Source organism: Dermochelys coriacea, chromosome 6, assembly GCF_009764565.3.
Source record: "Dermochelys coriacea isolate rDerCor1 chromosome 6, rDerCor1.pri.v4, whole genome shotgun sequence".
NCBI lineage: Eukaryota > Metazoa > Chordata > Testudines > Dermochelyidae > Dermochelys > Dermochelys coriacea.
This window is the reverse complement of record NC_050073.1, coordinates 30,221,835-30,239,298: the sequence shown is the minus strand read 5'-3', so window position 1 is coordinate 30,239,298 and position 17,464 is coordinate 30,221,835. Positions and strand designations below refer to the sequence as shown.

Here is a 17,464-nt window from a genome sequence, read left to right as displayed (position 1 = left end):
CCACCTCAGCAGTGTCCAAGTTGAGCTTACCTCAACTGTATTTTTTCTCTTATCTACTAGTTAGTTAATGTTAGTCCTTAGTGTTAGCTTTATATTAGTTAGTTGTAATTATTATTTTTTTAATTAAAAATTATAGAGCAAGAGAGAGAGTTAGTTTTAGTTAGTTAGTTAAAGTGTAAGGACCATTGTCCTTTCTCCTTTTTTTGCCTCTCAGGGGAACTGGGATGGCATGCCCAATTCTCCCGGTTGGAAATGCTGACTTTCATGCAGGAAAGCGATCCCGGTGAGTGACAGGCACTCCCGGCATGTCCATAGCCTTGGGGAGTTGCACGTTCCCCAAAAGTGTAATTCCTGCTTGGCATTATAATTAAGAGCAAGAAAGAACTGGGAACCTAAGTTATGTCTCCTCGTGATGGAGAGTTCTCTCTGACCAGCTTCTGACCCCACCCTGTACAATGATCTCCAAGCAAGTCAGCTGCCTCAGCCTCCTCAGTGTAGCACTCCCCTTGAGCATTGAAAATTCATCTCTGGGATCCTCTCAAAAGGACTATAGGAAGCAGTCTTTAAGCCCTGTAGGTAGAAAATCTACCTCAAAGAGATGGTCTCTGGTTCAGACAACCGTTTTGACACCTACCGGTCTCCAGCTTAGTACCCACATGGCTGCAGGTTCTTCAGGTACCATGAGCACCACCAAGGCCAAGGGCTCTAAGGGTTCTAGCTCCAGAAGATCAGTACTGTCTGTTGGTTGGAACAGCAGAGAGGAGATCATCAGCTCTTCTGGTACTGACAGAGTCTACCAGGCCCTCGGTACCTAGCACTTCGGCTCTTCAGAACACCAGACAACACCTACTAGTCAATCATCGTAGTGCATAAGACCTTCAGTACCATCAACTCTCTCTGCCTCAGTTACTTCTGCCAGGCTGCCTTTTTGGCACCGACCAATGTTTCAGTACTGCAAGAGTTTTGATTCCCGGGGGACCTGGCAGTAAGACAAACATCTGAATCTTCTTTGTTTGGCACCAACCCATCTTGGTATTGAGGACCTTTTGATCTCTGGAAATTTGCCTGGTACCAATGGAGTCAACACCTATCTCTAAAGGTGTCCCTCCCTGATGAAGTGACATTGACGAAGATGATGGGGACTTCTCATCAGTCTCCCAGATTTCTATCATGGCTCTCCTTTCCATTATCAGGGGACCTTCTTTCTTGAGGGAATCAGAACATCTCCTTGAGACACATCCTCATACTCCACCCCACTGGTATGGACACCCTTGGGTGCCTTCCACCCATGCCATATGCACCATCTCATTGGCTGTACTGGGATCCTTGCACAGATTAACTACAACAATTCTCCAGGCTCCTAGTATTTCTCACTGGGAGAAGGGCAGATAATCCCCACCAGCCTCTGTCTCTAGGGTGCCTGATCCACAGGAAGAGACCTTTGAAGAGCAGGAAATGAGTGGACAAGGAGGTCACTCCAACAACTAATATCTCTTCCTTATCCCCAGATAACATCATTATGCCTCCTTCATCCTCCAGCATCCCTCACTGATGATTTCAAACAGTTCTAGGACCTCATTAAAAGTATAGCAGACTCCTTGCAAATTCTACTTGAGGAGGTTAAGGAGTTACAATATAAACTGCTTGACATGCTGCCTACATTATTATCCGCCCACATTGTGCTGCCTATTAATGAGGCTCTGCTAGACCCTTCAAAAATAATTTGGCATATCCAGCCACAATACAGCTTACCTGGGAATGAGCGACAGGGGATGGATCACTTGATGATTACCTGTTCTGTTCATTCCCTCTGGGGCACCTGGCACTGGCCACTGTCGGAAGACAGGATACTGGGCTAGATGGACCTTTGATCGACCAGTAAGGTAATTCTTATGTTCTTATTTTACCTATAAGAGGGTGGACAAAAATATATTCTCTCTAAGGATTCTGAATTTGTATTTTCTCATCCCTTTCACTACACCTCTGTGGTTAACTCTGTAAACAAATGTGGAAGACAGCACCGCCCTAAATCAACACCATATGACAAAGACCAAAATCATCTTGACTTATTTGGCCATAAATCATGTTTTGTGGGGTACTCTACAATTTAAGATCACCACCTACCCAGCCCTCATGGTGAAATACTAACTATTTGAAGTTTAATTCCTTTATTGAGCATCTTCCATCAGAGCAGCCGGAACAATTTCAGGCAATCATTGCAGAGGGTCAGCTGCTGGCCAGGATATCACTGCAGGCCTCTCTGGGTGCCACTGATATAGCTGCTTATTCTATTTCCACAGTGGTAGTAATGAGGAGGGCCTCCTGGCTGCAACTCTTGCGGCTTCCAGGGAAATTCCAAAATACAATTGAGGATCTTCCCTTTGATGGATTGAAGCTGTTTGCGAAAAAGACCGACAAGTCCCTGCATACCTTGAAAGACTCAGGATCCACTTGTGTTCTCTGCAAATTTACACCCTTTCACAAAAAAGAAAGTTTAGAAAGTCCCAGACAGCACAGAGGTCTTGTCCTACTCTGTTTCTTGCCTTCCAGGTACCTTACAGAGTCCAGTGTATGAGACAACAGTTCCAAAAGAAGAGACCACCTATTTCTCAGGCATTGACTTGACAACCCACAATTTTGACACACTAATTTTGACAGGATGGTCGAGGTGTTCAGTTACCATCCCCATTCATACCTAGTTCAACAATCCGCATGTCTCCCTCGCTTTGGTGACCACCTCTCTCACTTCTGCTGAGCTTGGGAACGTATCCCTATGGACATGTGGGTTTTGGAGATCATTTCAATAGAACACTCCATCCATTTTACTTCCCTGCTTCCCAATCCCTCTTCAGGGACCCCTCTCACAAGCATCTCCTATGACAGGAAATAGACTCCCTCCTGAATTGGTGTGCTATAGAACCAGTTCCTATGTAATACAGAGGGACGGGGTTTTATTCCAGGTACTTCCTGGTTCCAAAAAAGAATTGTGGCTGGAAACCCTTTGTGGATCTAAGATTACTCAACAGATTTGCAGATTCAGAATTCAAGATGGTAATTCTTGCAGCAGTAATTCCATCACTTGACAAAGGGGATTGGTTCTCAGCCCTTGACCTGTGTACTTTCATATAGGGATTCACCCCTTCCACAGAAGCTTCCTACGCTTTGCTCTTGGTCAAGAGTATTTTTAATACAGGGCTTTCCCATTCGGTCCCTCCTCTGCACCCAAAGTATTCTTAAAATTTCTCTCAGTGATGGCTCCTCGTGTTCACAGACAAGGAATTCTGATTTTTCCCATACCTTGTCAAAGGACTCTCCTACAATGAAGTCTCACTGGCCACTCAGAGGGCCATAGACCTATTTCTCAGACTCGGACTACAATTAAACATCCAAAAGTCCACCTTAATCCCAGTGCAAAGTTTGGTGTTCATAGAAGCTTACCTCAATGGCCAAAGCATATCTCCCTTCACGCAGGTTCAAGCCCTAGCCAATTTAGTCACTACAGTCCAGATCAGCCCCTAAACATTAGCTAGAGATTGTCTCCATGGGACACGTGGCAGCTGATGCCTTTGTGATAAGGCACATGTGCTGCCTTCAGGGGTGTCTCAGAACTGTTTATTTGCCAATGAAACAGAGTTTGAACGAATTACTCTTGATACCCTTGGCCATGAAAAAAATCCTTTAATTGGTGGAAGGACCCTCACAATTTTGTGCATGGGCCCCCTTTTCTCAATCATCTCCAATGTCAATAATAACAATGGACATATCCCTTTTGGGGTGGGAAGCCCATCTAAACACTCACTGCTCAAGGCAGGAGGTAACCTCTTGAGTCCATGCTACACATCAACTTACTGGAACTCAGAACAGTTAGAAATGCCTGACTCCATTTTCTTCCACTGATCAGGACAAATACATGAAGATCATGACAGACAACACGTCATGCATGTTTTATATCAACCTTCAGTGGAGAGCGAGATCATCTTCCCTCTGCTCTGGAGCAGTGAGGCTTTGGAATTAGTGCATTCGAAATCAGATCAGAATCTCAGCAGCTTACTTTCCTTGCATGCAACACATTACAGCAGATACCCTCAGTAGACACTTCTTACAGGATCACAAATGGGAGATAGAGACCATTACACTCCACTGCATATTTTGATTTTGGGTCATCACGCAGAAGACCTGTTCACCACAGCCAAGAACAAGAAACAGACTTGTCCCTGTGAGTGCTCCACTACCTGCCCTTATCTCCTCTGCTTCAGAGTTCTTTGTGATGGAACTTGGCAGGAGAAAAGGAACTGAGGGCAGTTCACCTGCACAGCTCTGTATGGCTATGGTGCAGAGCATGGGACTGTATGGGATGCATGCGTGGGCTGAACAGGCACTGCTACCTAAAATCTCTGATCTGAGGCTCATGAGACGCATGCACACCTAGCGTGGAGCACACATGGAGACATACATGAAGAACCACAGTTACTGCACAGGGTTAGTAATCTTCTCTTTGTTGAGCATGGATTACAGATTGTGTGAATGATGCTAAGTATAATGAAGAGGAGACATGGGACCAGACTTCAGGGATTTTCCCTTCTAAGGAACTGTTCCTGTCTACACTAGACTTTTTAGGAAAGTTTTCTTCTACTTTGTTTATTACCAGTATAGCTCTAACAGTGGGAGTGCTATTGTAGACATGGCACCAGCATACACTGGTGTTTATATTGTTAGTATCTGAAACTGTGCTTGAAGTGTAGAGGCAAAGTGAACTATATATTTAGCTACACTGAATACAGCAGACTTATTAGACAAAAATTATATGGTAATTATTCTCTGTGTATTATGATTAGGTAACTGGATATTTTACAATAGCATTTTTATTCCTTTTCTTCTGTAGTATTGCCGGCAGTGTTGCAGAGAGCTATGACACCGAAAGTGGATTTGAAGACTCTGAGAACAATGATATTGCCAATGCAGTTGTGCGCTTCATCACCAGGTTTATAGACAAAGTTTGTACAGAGAGTGGAGTTACACAGGATCACATCAAGAGCCTTCATTGCATGATACCAGGTAAGAATTGGTTAAAAAAAAAAAAGTAAATTTGCAAAATTGTCTGTTCTTTCTCTGGGAACTGATATTTTCCAGTAGAAGTGTATTTTTCGTTTGTTGTTTTCAGTATAGTTTAAGTGTTTTGTTTCCTAGACTGTAATCATTGATGAATTCGAAATAGCCACTGATGCATCTACTCTGTTTTTCCTTGACAGTTTAACTCCAGGATTTCAAACAGTGGAGTTATATTTAGTTTGTTTTACTCTTTCTTATATTGTGTGAGATTTAATTTATGGTGTCACTGATTCCCAGGGATTGTAGCAATGCACATTGAGACTCTGGAGGCCGTCCATCGAGAGAGTAGAAGGCTACCACCAATACAGAAGGTAAGTATTATAAAAGGTGTTTGTATTGGTTACACGTATTTGAATCGTACACAGTTTGAAGTGGCTTCAGCCTTCCTTTTTCTAATATTATGAAGAGACATCTGATCACTGAACAGTATAATCAAGAAATTTTCCACTAGTGATAAATAAATTGTTTGCCTTTGGTCTCATGAAATATGAACTTATGAAATATGAAAGTAGCAGAGCCAAACTTCTGAACATAAAGAAGTGTTTGCATGCCAACTACTTATTAAGACTCATTTCACTGAGTTGAGTCCAAACTCAGCCTCTCGCAGAGTCAATCTCATAACAATTTTGTATTTAAATTTTTTCAAGTCAAATACCAATTTGGTAGATTCCAGTGTTATACTGTACATTATACTTAAAATTCTTATATTTTGGCTCAGCCTAAGATTCTGCGACCAGCTTTGCTGCCAGGAGAAGAGTTTGTGTGTGAAGGTCTCCGTGTGCTGCTGGATCCTGATGGGAGAGAGGAAGCAACAGGAGGATTGCTCGGAGGTCCCCACATTCTCCCAGCTGAAGGAGCCTTGTTCCTTACCACATACAGAATTATATTTAAAGGCACTCCTCATGATCAACTAGGTATGGTCTTTCTTACTAAGATCAAAATAATGTATGGTCTGGCAGATATATGAGGCTTTGAACTGTCCCTGTAGTTTATTTAAGCAAGATCATCAAAACACATCTACCCAACAAAAAACTGTCAAGAATTCAGTTAAGTATTAATTTAGTTCATGTTGATCATCTGCACAGAAATAGACCCTGTACCTAGATTCTTGACTTTATCACAAGATATAATGATATTTATTTTTGATATTACCGTTTAATTTATCTGCAAATATTCACCTGAATTTTTAGGTACTGAATTTTAGCATTGTTCCCATGTCACAGTAGGCCTTTGGGGTCCTATTTACGTAAAATAAAAATATACTTTGATCTTTCTGTTCATGCTTAACCTCAGAACAGCCATTCTGGGTCAGACCAGAGGTCCATCTAGCCCAGTATCCTGTCTTCCAACAGTGGCCTATGCCAGATGCCCCAGAGGGAATGAACAGAACAGATAATCATCAAGTGATCCATCCTCTGTCACCCATTTCCAGCTTCTGGCAAACAGAGGCTAGGGACACCATCCCTGCCCATCCTGGCTAATAGCCATAGATGGACCTATCCTCTATGAATTTATCTAGTTCTTTTTGTAACCCTGTTATAGTCTTGGCCTTCACAACATCCTGTAAGGAGTTCCACAGTTTGATCGCGCATTGTGTGGAAAAAATACTTCCTTTTTTTTTTAAACCTGCTGCCTATTTATTTCATATGGTGGCCCCTAGTTCTTGTGTTAAGAGAAGGAGTAAATAACACTTCCTTATTTACTCTTTCCACACCAGTCATGATTTTATAAACCTCTATCATATCCCCCCTTAGTCGTCTCTTTTCCAAGCTGAAAAGTCCCAGTCTTATTAATCTGTCTTCCTACGGCAGCCGTTCCATACCCCTAATCATTTTTGTTGCCCTTTTCTGAATCTTTTCTAATTCCAATATATCTTTTTTAGATGAAGTAACCACATTTGCATGCAGTTTTCAAGTTGTGGGCATACCATGGATTTATATGGAGGCAATATGATATTTTCTGTCTTATTATCTATCCCTTTCCTAATGATGCCCAACATTCTGTTAACTTTTTTGACTGCTGCTGCAGACTGAGTGGATGTTTTCAAAGAACTATCCACAGTAACTCCAAGATCTCTTTCTTGAGTGACTCTGTCATTTTATGTGTGTCGTTGGGATTATGTTTTGCAGTGTGCATTACTTTGCATTTATCAACATTGAATTTCATCTGCCATTTTGTTGCCCAGTCACCCAGTTTTGAGAGATCCTTTTGTAGCTCTTCACAGTCTGCCTGAGACTTAACTATCTTGAGTAGTTTTGTATCATCTGCAAATTTTGCTGCCTCACTGTTTACCCCTTTTTCCAGATCATTTATGAATATGTTAAATAGGACTGGGCCTAGTACAGACCCCTGGGGGACACCACTATTTACCTCTTTCCATTCTGGACACTGACCATTTATTCCTACCCTTTGTTTCCTATCTTTTAACCAATTACCAATCCATGAGAGAACCTTCCCTCTTATCCCATGACTGCTTACTTTGCTTAAGTGCCTTTGGTGAGGTCCTTGTCAAAAGCTTTCTGAAAATCTAAATACACTATATCCACTGGATTCCCCCTTGTCCACATGTTTGTTGACCCCCTCAAAGAATTTTAGTAGATTGGTGAGACATGATTTCCCTTTACAAAAAGCATGTTGACTATTCCCCAACAAATTATGTTCATCTATGTGTCTGACAGTTTTGTTCTTTACTATAGTTTCAACCGGTTTGCCTGGTACTGATGTCAGGCTTACTGCCGTGGTCTCTGGAGCCCTTTTTAAAAATTGGCATCACATTAGCGATCCTCCAGTCATTTGGTACAGAAGCTGATTTAAATGATAAATTACAGACTACAGTTAGTAATCCTGCAATTTCATACCATCTGGTCCTGGTGACTTATTACTGTTTAGTTTATCAGTTTGTTCCAAACCTTCTCTTATTACTTCTAAATCTGGGACAGTTCCTCAGGTTTGTCACCTAAAAAGCATGACTCAGGTTTGGGAATTTCCCTCACATCCTCAGCCGTGAAGGCTGATGCAAGGAATTCATTTAGTTTCTTCACAATGGCCTTATCGTCCTTGAGTGCTCCTTTAGCATCTCGATCGTCCAGTGGCCCCAGAATTTAGCAGTTCTGATGTACTTTTTTAAAAAAAAATTGCTATTACTTTTTGAGTCTTTGGCTAGCTGTACTTCAAATTCTTTTTTGGCCTTCCTAATTATATTTTTACACTTCATTTGCCAGAGTTTATGCTCCTTTCTATTTTCCTAACTAGGATTTAACTTCCACTTTTTAAAGGATGCCTTTTTGCCTCTCATTGCTTCTTTTACTTTGTTGTTTAGCCACGGTGGCTCTTTTTTGGGTCTCTTACTATGTTTTTTAATTTAGGGTATGCATTTAAGTTGAGCCTCTATTGTGGTGTCTTTAAAAAGTTTCCATGCAGCTTGCAGGGATATTACTTTTGGTGCTGTACCTTTGAATTTCTGTTTAACTAACTCCTCATTTTTGTGTGATTTCCCCTTTCTGAAATCAAATGCTACTTTGTTAGGCTGCTGTGGTGTTTTCTCCGCCACAGGGATGTTAAATTTAATTATATTATGGTCACTATTACCAAGCGGTCCAGCTATATTCACTTCTTGGACCTGATCCTGTGCTCCTCTTAGGACTAAATCAAAAATTACCTCTCCTCTTGTGGGTACCATGGCTAGCTGCTCCAAGAAGCAGTCAGAAGCAGTCGTTTAAAGTGTCACTTTTACAAGCTGAAACATTTCAGTAGTGTTATCACAAGAGTGAGGGAATGTTGTATAGTGGTTAAAGCTGAAGAGTGGCAGTCAGGACTCTTAGGTATATTCCTGGCATTCCCATAGACTTGCTGTTTGATCTGGACAAGTCATTTAGTTTCTCTGTGCCTCATTTTCCTCATCTGTAAAATGCTACTTTATGGAGGATTTGTGAAACCTACAGAAGTGTGCTGTGTTCTACAGAAGTACAAAAATATCATTAATGACTAAAGATTAAAATCTCATTTAGTGTCAAGTGATGAGCCATGTCAGGATGGGGGCTTGTAGTTGAGGACTTTAACAGTGAGAGGGAGAGAAATTCCTGAACTCAAAGGTCTGCATATGTTCAAACATTTTTAAAAATAGCACAGACTAATAAAAGTGCAGTAATTAAAAACTAAGGAGTGACTCTGAATGGTAGAAATTGAAAAAGCAATTATCTTGGACAAATTGGAGTTTACTTTTTCCCCTCAACAATCGTTACTGGATTAAGTATTGTGTTTAGTTATGTCATGGGAAATGTAATAGTTCTAAAGATCAGATTTTCTTGTTTTGAAATCTCTGCTTCAGTTACTTTATTAAACAAATTCATTTATCAAGCAAAAATGTAAATACATAAAGTTCATAGTTTTTATATAAGGAAACTAATGCATATCAATTATATATAAACTTCAGAATATAATATGACAAATTACTAGTAGTTAGAGACTTATTTTTGGACCTGCAACAAAATAGTTCTTTCTGTAATTTCCACCATTTAGAAAGAGAGAGAATAAAAAAATATTTTTCCAATCATCCTAATTAATTTCAAATAGGAAAATTGAATGTTAGTTAACTGAATGTTGGGTTGTATGTCATATTTTGGGAATTTATCACCTGTTTTAAAGCCTTTTGCCTAAAGTGAATTCTGTATTGTTATTGGCCTTCTGGTCAAGATCATTTGCCTTATTTTCCATTTCTTTGCACGCATTCATTAACACCTGTTCAAAGTAAAATATACTGTATATACTCGTTCATAAGCCAAATTTTTTTTAGTAAAAAAGGGAAGCATAAGAGAAGGGGGTTGGCTTATGAATGGGTATAGGGATGGGGAGTGGTGGGACACAGCCCTTCCCCCCCAACAGAGTGGGCAAGGAGAGGCAGCACAGCCAGCAGAGCCAGAAGGAAAGAGGCAGGGCCAGAGTCTCTCTGCTTCTGGCCACGCTGCTCTCCCTCCAGCCTCCGAAGCAGCTGCAGCTCCGGGGCTGGCAGGCTGCAGCTGCGCTGCCCGGCCCAGCCCACTGGAACATTCTGCAATTGCACTGCCCCATGTGGCCCCGAGGAGCATGATGCGGCCACATCTTCCCTTGGGCCTCCCCAAATAAGGTGGGAAGGGATGGGATGGGGAGAATATGGGGATCCCGGGCTATGGGTGGGTCATGTGGGGGGTGGTCACAGGGGTTACTCCCCTGACTCCCAGCTTCTCCCCACAAAAAAATGTCCCAACAGTTGCCGTCCCGGCCTGTCAGGGTAAGCAGCTGGTGTGCCGGGACACTTTGTTTACTTAGGTTTACCTCCCTGCCTGCAGACTCTCAAGGTAAACAAACCATCTCAGCCCGCCAGCGACTTATCCTGATGGCCCGGGAGCCAAAGTTTGCCAACCCTTGAATTATAGGGTTGGATTATGAATGGGTCATAAAAATTTTCCATTTTTACTTATCCATCTTGGGGGGGTTGGCTTATAAATGAACCGGTTCATGATCAAGTATATACGGTAACTAAATCAGTTATGATTCCATGACCTAACGTGTCTGTAAATGATTCTGTGGTACTTAGCTGGAGAACAGACAGTGATCCGGAGCTTTCCCATTGCATCTATTATGAAGGAGAAGAAGATTACTATACAGAACCAGCTGCAACAGAATATGCAGGAAGGACTTCAGATCACCTCAGCATCATTTCAGGTAGAATGGAGTGCTTTATTCTTTATACTTTGTAAAACACCTGAAATTATGATCTCATCAAAATAACCTGCTGCAACTAACACCCTGACCCCTGGGAGCGGCTGAGTGTCCTCAGTTCCTGGTGAAGTCAATGGTATTGGAGATGTCTCAGCAACTCACAGGAACCCGGAAGTGCTTTCCTACGTGCACACACTGGAGCATAAATGGTTTTCACTGCCTGTTTCTCTCACTCCTCGCCCCTCCATTGGACCCTGTGGAGGACAATCTTTGGGTCCAAAGTCTCTGCTGAAGAGCAAATTGAGTCTGGGCAGGTCAAAACACATGTACATCATATCTCTTCCATCCCTGTGGAGTTTATCTGCAAAAAATAAGCTCCCTGCCACTCACCAGTGTTTCTGGGTGGATCCATGGCAGGAGGAAGTCCATGGTAGCACAGTTGAAATGGAGCCTGGGGCGTCACCAAGGTCGAGAACTAATCCAGAAGCACAGGGCCTCTCCATAGGTGGCCCTGACCTTTGGTGGATCCCCACAATCTGTACAGATTCCTGAAGATTTACCAGTTTAGGGACAGGCCCCAGAGCCTATTCTTCAGAGGCATGTAGAACAGGACAGTTTGGAGGGATGGGAATCCTCTGGAGATTTTTTTCCCCAGAGCCGGGAGCCCCCTACAGTAAATTTAGTCTATGAGGTAATCTGGCCTATGATGAGTCCCTAAATGAAGGGAAGTGGAATGTAAGGTAGAAATCTTCAAGTATTGTAATCAATGGAATTAAAATTATGTAACGTAGGGCTTCAAACATGAAATGTTTAGCTAGATCTGGTTACTACTACAAAAGTTCATTACTTTGTTCAGGACAAAAACAAAATCACAATTTGATAAAATGGAGAGTCTTTCATTTAGGAATATGTCACCAATTTTTTCTTCTTGGTGTTTTGAATAGACACTGTGTAACATAATTTTTATCTCATATACATTATCCTATACAAATGAATGGATTTAATTAACAATGTAAGGAGTCACTCTTATATGCCTTTCAAGTAAAACAGTAACTGTGAGGCCTTTTGTTTTCCAAAGCCCATTTTGGAGACTAACAGTAACAATAAAATTTCTAACATCCTTCAGTAGTATGCTAAATGCTCAAAGTTTCTGGTTCTGGACTCTGGTCAAATATAATCTCTGCTTTTGTTTAACATAGTTTCATTTTAGGTTATAAAAACAAAACCAGCCAGCAAACAGTTTACTTTCTGTTCCTTTTCTAACAGCCAGAGTTCAATATTATTTGAAATAGGCTCCTCTCTGTTTTGTGATAATTATGATTATCGAAGGAAAATGGCTACAGCTATATTATTTTAATGTATTTAAAATGTCATACCGGGGTGACCCCTAAATATTCAAGACCTCATTTCAAGGAGGTCCTAGAACAACAGAATTATTAGCCATTTGGAGAGAAAATACAAAAGTAAGTGGAATGAAAACGAAGAATCAGATATGCCTTGTGTACAGCAAACAAGAGACATATAAACAGTAACTTCATCTTGGGACTTACAAAATAACAAATACCTCAGAAATGTTTATTTTGTTTACCCCCACCGTGTCCCTTTTACAGATGCTCATTTTTCCTCTCCTTTATTGCTCATCCTCAAGATATAAGAGCTGCCCATCATCCCTCTGGCTAAGAGTCATGGGACAGGGCTCCCTTTAAACTGTATAAAAGCCATATTTTGACTGGGAAGAGAGATCAGTGTAGATAGTGCAAAGCACTTCCTTTTCCAAGGATCAGATTTGGTTATCATGCTTTGCTACTAGCACAGTTTTCTAGGCTTTGCAAGGTGAGGAATGAATTGAAATGAATGGAATATGGAAGGATAGTTGTGGTAATTTTTAAATGCTAAACTTTTATAGTATAGTGACAGAGTCTTTAAATCAGAGTATCATTTTTTTTTACCAGCGTTGTCCTGTCTATCCTCAAGGACCTGGCCCACCAGAGCTCTTCCAGCCCTTGCCATCCCATGTAGCAAAAAAATATGGCTAGTGTTTTAACTAGTGTAGAAACATTAGTGCAAAAGCTACTTTTTAGATTTGCTCAGATGTTTTGTCTTAATTTTACGGGAATTCCAAATACTACAGAGTGGAAATATTTTGGCATTAGAATATAATATTAAAAAATAAAGTAAAAGATAACATGAATTGCCATAATCAGTAACATATACATATTTCTATTTATTTATTAATGTATTATTTTACTTCCTTTGTGGGATCTTTTTCATTTTCTTTGATCTCAAAAGTTGCCATATTAAATTATTTCCAGTCTCTAACATGTTGTTATGTCTTTTTATTTGCAGTTAATTAAAGTAGCATTTGATGAGGAAGTAAGTCGTGAAGTGGTAGAAATATTTAGGAAACAGCTAATGAAGTTCCGTTATCCCCAGTCAATTTTTAGCACCTTTGCTTTTGCAGCTGGGCAAACTGTACCACAGATAATCTTGCCAAAGCAAAAAGAAAAAAACACTTCCTTTCGGTAAGGTATACTCTATTTTTCCTTAATAAGAATTTATTATTGATATCCTTGTTTACTCTTAGTCCAGTGCATTGAATTCTGTGTCATTTTTGATGGCTTTCTAAAATTGCAAGTTCATTTAAGTAGTCCTCAATAAAGCTGAATTGACTAGTTTCTGTCAAGCATGTTACATAGGTATGCCAAAAAAAACTACCTAGTGTAGAAATATATATGAATTTGGTAATAAAAGCGTATAATTAACCTGTTGAACTACTTGTCGTAGGAAATTATGGAAGTAATTACTGTAATAAGATTCAAAGCATACTATCGGGCATTTATATGAATAACATCTGCAGTTATACTAATTCTATGGCAACATATAAAGAGACTCCTCATACTTCAGAGTATGGATTGGCCACCAATATAGGTAAAAAGAAATTTACACTCATGGGATGGTATTGTGCAGTTGTTCTAGTGATCTGTAATATAGAGTTTGGATTTTTGTAGTCTTCCTTCGAAGCAGGTCCTGATAACCTGCATTCAAGAGTTTTGAGAGAACTGGCTGAGGAGTAAACTGGATGAGTAATTTTGATTTTCAGTAAGTCTTAGAATACTGATGTATTTCCAGAAGATTGGAAGAAAACTAATATTGTTCCAGTATTTTAAAAAGGTAGAAAGGATGACCTGGGTAATTGTAGGCACAGGCAAGATAATGGAGCAGCTGATACAGGACTAAATTAATAAAGAATTAAAAAGGGATAATATAATTAATGTCTTGGATTTATAGAAAATAGATCTTGTCAAACTAATTTGAGATAACAAGTTTGGCTGATAAAGGTAATAGTGTTAATACTTAGACTTCTGTAAGGCTTAGACTTGGTACCACAGCAACATTTTGGTTGAAAAACTAGAATGATATAAAATTGACATGGCACACACTAAATGGATTAAAAACTGGCTAACTGATAGGTCTCAAAATGTAACTGTAAATGGGAAATTGTCATTGAGTATGTGTGTTTCAAGTGGCATCCCCCATAGATCAGTTTTTGGCCCTATTCTGTTTAACATTTTAATCAGTGACCTGGAAAAAAACCTAAAATTATCACTGGTGAAAATTATAGGCAACACAAAAATTGGGAGAGTAGTAAATAAAGAAGAGGGCAGATCTCTGTTTATAGAGCAATCTGGATCACTTGGCAAGCTGAGTGTAAGCAAATAATATGTATTTACTACAGCTATATATAAACATATACATGTAGGAACAAAGAATGTAGGCCATATTTACAGGATGGGGGACTCTATCCTGGGAAGCAATGACTCTGAAAATATTTTTCAGAACTGCTGGAATACTGCATCCAGTTCTGGTGTCCACTGTTCAAGAAGGGTATTGATAAATTGAAGAGGGTTCAAAGAAAAGCCACGAGAATGATTAAAGCATTCGAAAACATGCTTTTTAATGATAGATTTAAGGAGTTGAATTTATTTAGTTTAACAATGAGAAGATAAACTCTGATCAAGTCACCCCTTAATAAGTGACTACATGCAGAACAAATATTTAATAATGGGCTCTTCAGTGTAGCAGAGAAAAATAAAACATGATTCAGTGGCTGGAAGGTGAAGCTCAACAAATCAGACTGGAAATAAGGTGTAAGGTTTCAACAGTGTGGGTAATTAATCACTGGAACAATTTACCAAGGAACCTGGTCGATTCTTCATCACTGACAATTTTTAATTTCCATTGGTTTTTTTCTAAAAGATATGATCTAGGAATTATTTTGAGGAAGTTCTCTGGCCTGTGTTAAACAGGAGGTCAGATTAGATTATCACAATGGTCCCTTCTGGCCTTGGAATCTATGAATATGTTATACTCCATTAGTAGGCACCTTACTAAACTAGGTGGATTATTAGCCTGTTACAGAGTAGCAATTCATATGTTTTACAGAGTGGCAATTCTATTGATTAGTGCCTTGTTGGCTCAGTTGACTAGAATCCCAACATAGTTCTGGAGAACAGAGATGTTTAGATTTCTGTTTTCATACCTTCAATCTGTTAACCAGGAAGATTTATTTGTTATATTGCCAACAAAATTCAAACCTCCAAACAGAAGATAGTTATTTATTCTTTACTGTGGGACACAGTTGGCACAGTGTTGACACAGCACATTCTCCAAAATCCCAGGACTAGCAATTTAAAATTTTAGGAGCCCATTTTCTGAGGTCCTGACCTCACTTTCCTTTCTTGAAATTAAATGAAAAATTGTTAAGCATGCTTTGTGTGGGTGAGAAGATGCATCCTAAAAGTGTATTTTGGTATACTGACACAGATATTGAATATTGGTGAGAGTTGAAGATAACTGTTGTATTTTACTGGCATTTTGAAATCAGGCATTGTTATTTATTTCTGAATTCTAGCACCTTCTCAAAAACAATTGTGAAAGGAGCCAAACGTGCAGGGAAGATGACAATTGGTCGTCAATATTTATTAAAGAAGAAGACAGGCACAATAGTGGAAGAAAGAGGGAATCGTCCAGGCTGGAATGAAGAAGATGATATCTCTGGTAAAATATTTTCATATTATTAGATGAGCTTATGCATCCACTAAAATACACTGACCTGTCAAGAGATTCTCAAACAGTAATTAATCGGGAAAAGGGTCTATTTCAGACATTAAACTGAAAGGTTTCAAATGTCATCACTTGGTGAAGAATTTGAACTTTTATTATTTTCCCAGGTTTGTAGGAAATAAGGGAAAGTACAAACTTTTAACTTAGTTTATTTTCAGACAAAATTTTCAATTTCAGATCCTTTTTTAAATCACCAAATTGTGCTCAGTACACCTTTGCTTACCATCCCGTACAGCACCCTGAAGTAGACAAGGATATAGTTGGCTAACAGCATTAAGGCAAACTCGGCAGCATTCATGTACGGTATTGTTAAACAGTTTGTCATGAGCCATTAATCTAGAATGGTTGAGTCTCATTCTAAAAAGGCAGGTGTAAAGAAGAATCAAATAGCATAGGTTCTATCAACAGATGTGAAGGTATAAAATGAGGGGATTTCTTCAATGAACAAAAAATATTACATGTGAAAATATCACACTTCCAGATTTCAATGGAAAGTATGTTGGGGCTGAAGGCAGAAAGTGTTCATTTTGTTTTGGTTTTTTTCTAAATAAATCCGTTTCTAAAATGTGCTGCTGTCACTACAGAGAAAGGGTGGGTGAGGTAATGTCTTTTGTTGAACCATTCTGTTGGTGAGGGAGACAAGTTCAAAAGCTTGTCTCTCTCACCAATGGAAATAGGTCCAATAAAAGATATATTTCTTATATCCTGGGACCAACATGGCTACAACAACACTATATACAACTGCTGTCACAACATCCATTTTTTCCTAATCTGGATCAATGCTACTATAAAACATACCACTAGAGGGAACCAGATTCTCCTATACCTAAATAGGTATTGTTTTGTCACACCATTCCTCACTCATTTACTATTTCAGATAGTGAAGTGTATCAAAAATTAATTGTTTCTTAAAACATCACACAAGCTAAATGTTTCCTATTTATCACAGCACTGGTGTTGGATATATATAGGAAAGATTACAAGTAGGAAAAGGAGACTAATCTTTTTTCCCTTTCTTTTGTTTTATTTTTAAAATACTTTTTTCATTAATAAAATGATTGAACTGATTGGTAAGTGTGAGTGGGACAAAATATGTGGATGTATATAAAGCTCATTCCTACTGAACTCTTAAGCTTGGCTAAGTGTGAGCTATCAAAAAGAAAGAACAAAGCCTTCTAGGAAAAGTCTAAAATACCTAATGCTCTTCACTCATCTGAGGAAGAAGGGAATGAAATCAGAGGGAAAATGTCCACACATTAGTCAGAAATAATTCTCCTTGCGTGAAAATCCAGATTCTTCTTTAGTCCTTGTCCACATAGATTCCATTTGTGGTGTGTGTCCACTCACTGCGCTCAAGCTCGGATTCTTTGGCTAGCAATGTCCGCTGGGATTGTGCTTGCACTCTGTGTGTCCTGCTGCCTGAAGTGCATAAAAGACAGGAAGTGTTAGTAAGTTTAGTGTTAATGGATTAATTGTTAGCTTCTCCTCCGCCCGCCTTTAAAACATTTTTTAAAAATGCCTTAGTTTGTGAGGC

The 17,464-nt window shown here is 39.5% G+C and overlaps 1 protein-coding gene across 3 annotated transcripts in view; it reads left to right on the top strand.

Annotated features, from left to right (window-relative positions):
* SBF2 (SET binding factor 2) overlaps positions 1 to 17,464 on the top strand; it is a 527,933-nt gene that overhangs the window by 429,508 nt on the left and 80,961 nt on the right. For all 3 annotated transcript variants that reach the window (XM_043517429.1, XM_043517428.1, XM_043517427.1), the window contains exons 20-25: positions 4,883 to 5,055; positions 5,347 to 5,420; positions 5,828 to 6,023; positions 10,682 to 10,809; positions 13,153 to 13,328; positions 15,719 to 15,864. In XM_043517429.1, the coding sequence (XP_043373364.1) occupies positions 4,883 to 5,055; positions 5,347 to 5,420; positions 5,828 to 6,023; positions 10,682 to 10,809; positions 13,153 to 13,328; positions 15,719 to 15,864 (893 nt within the window). The remainder of the gene's footprint in view (positions 1 to 4,882; positions 5,056 to 5,346; positions 5,421 to 5,827; positions 6,024 to 10,681; positions 10,810 to 13,152; positions 13,329 to 15,718; positions 15,865 to 17,464) is intronic.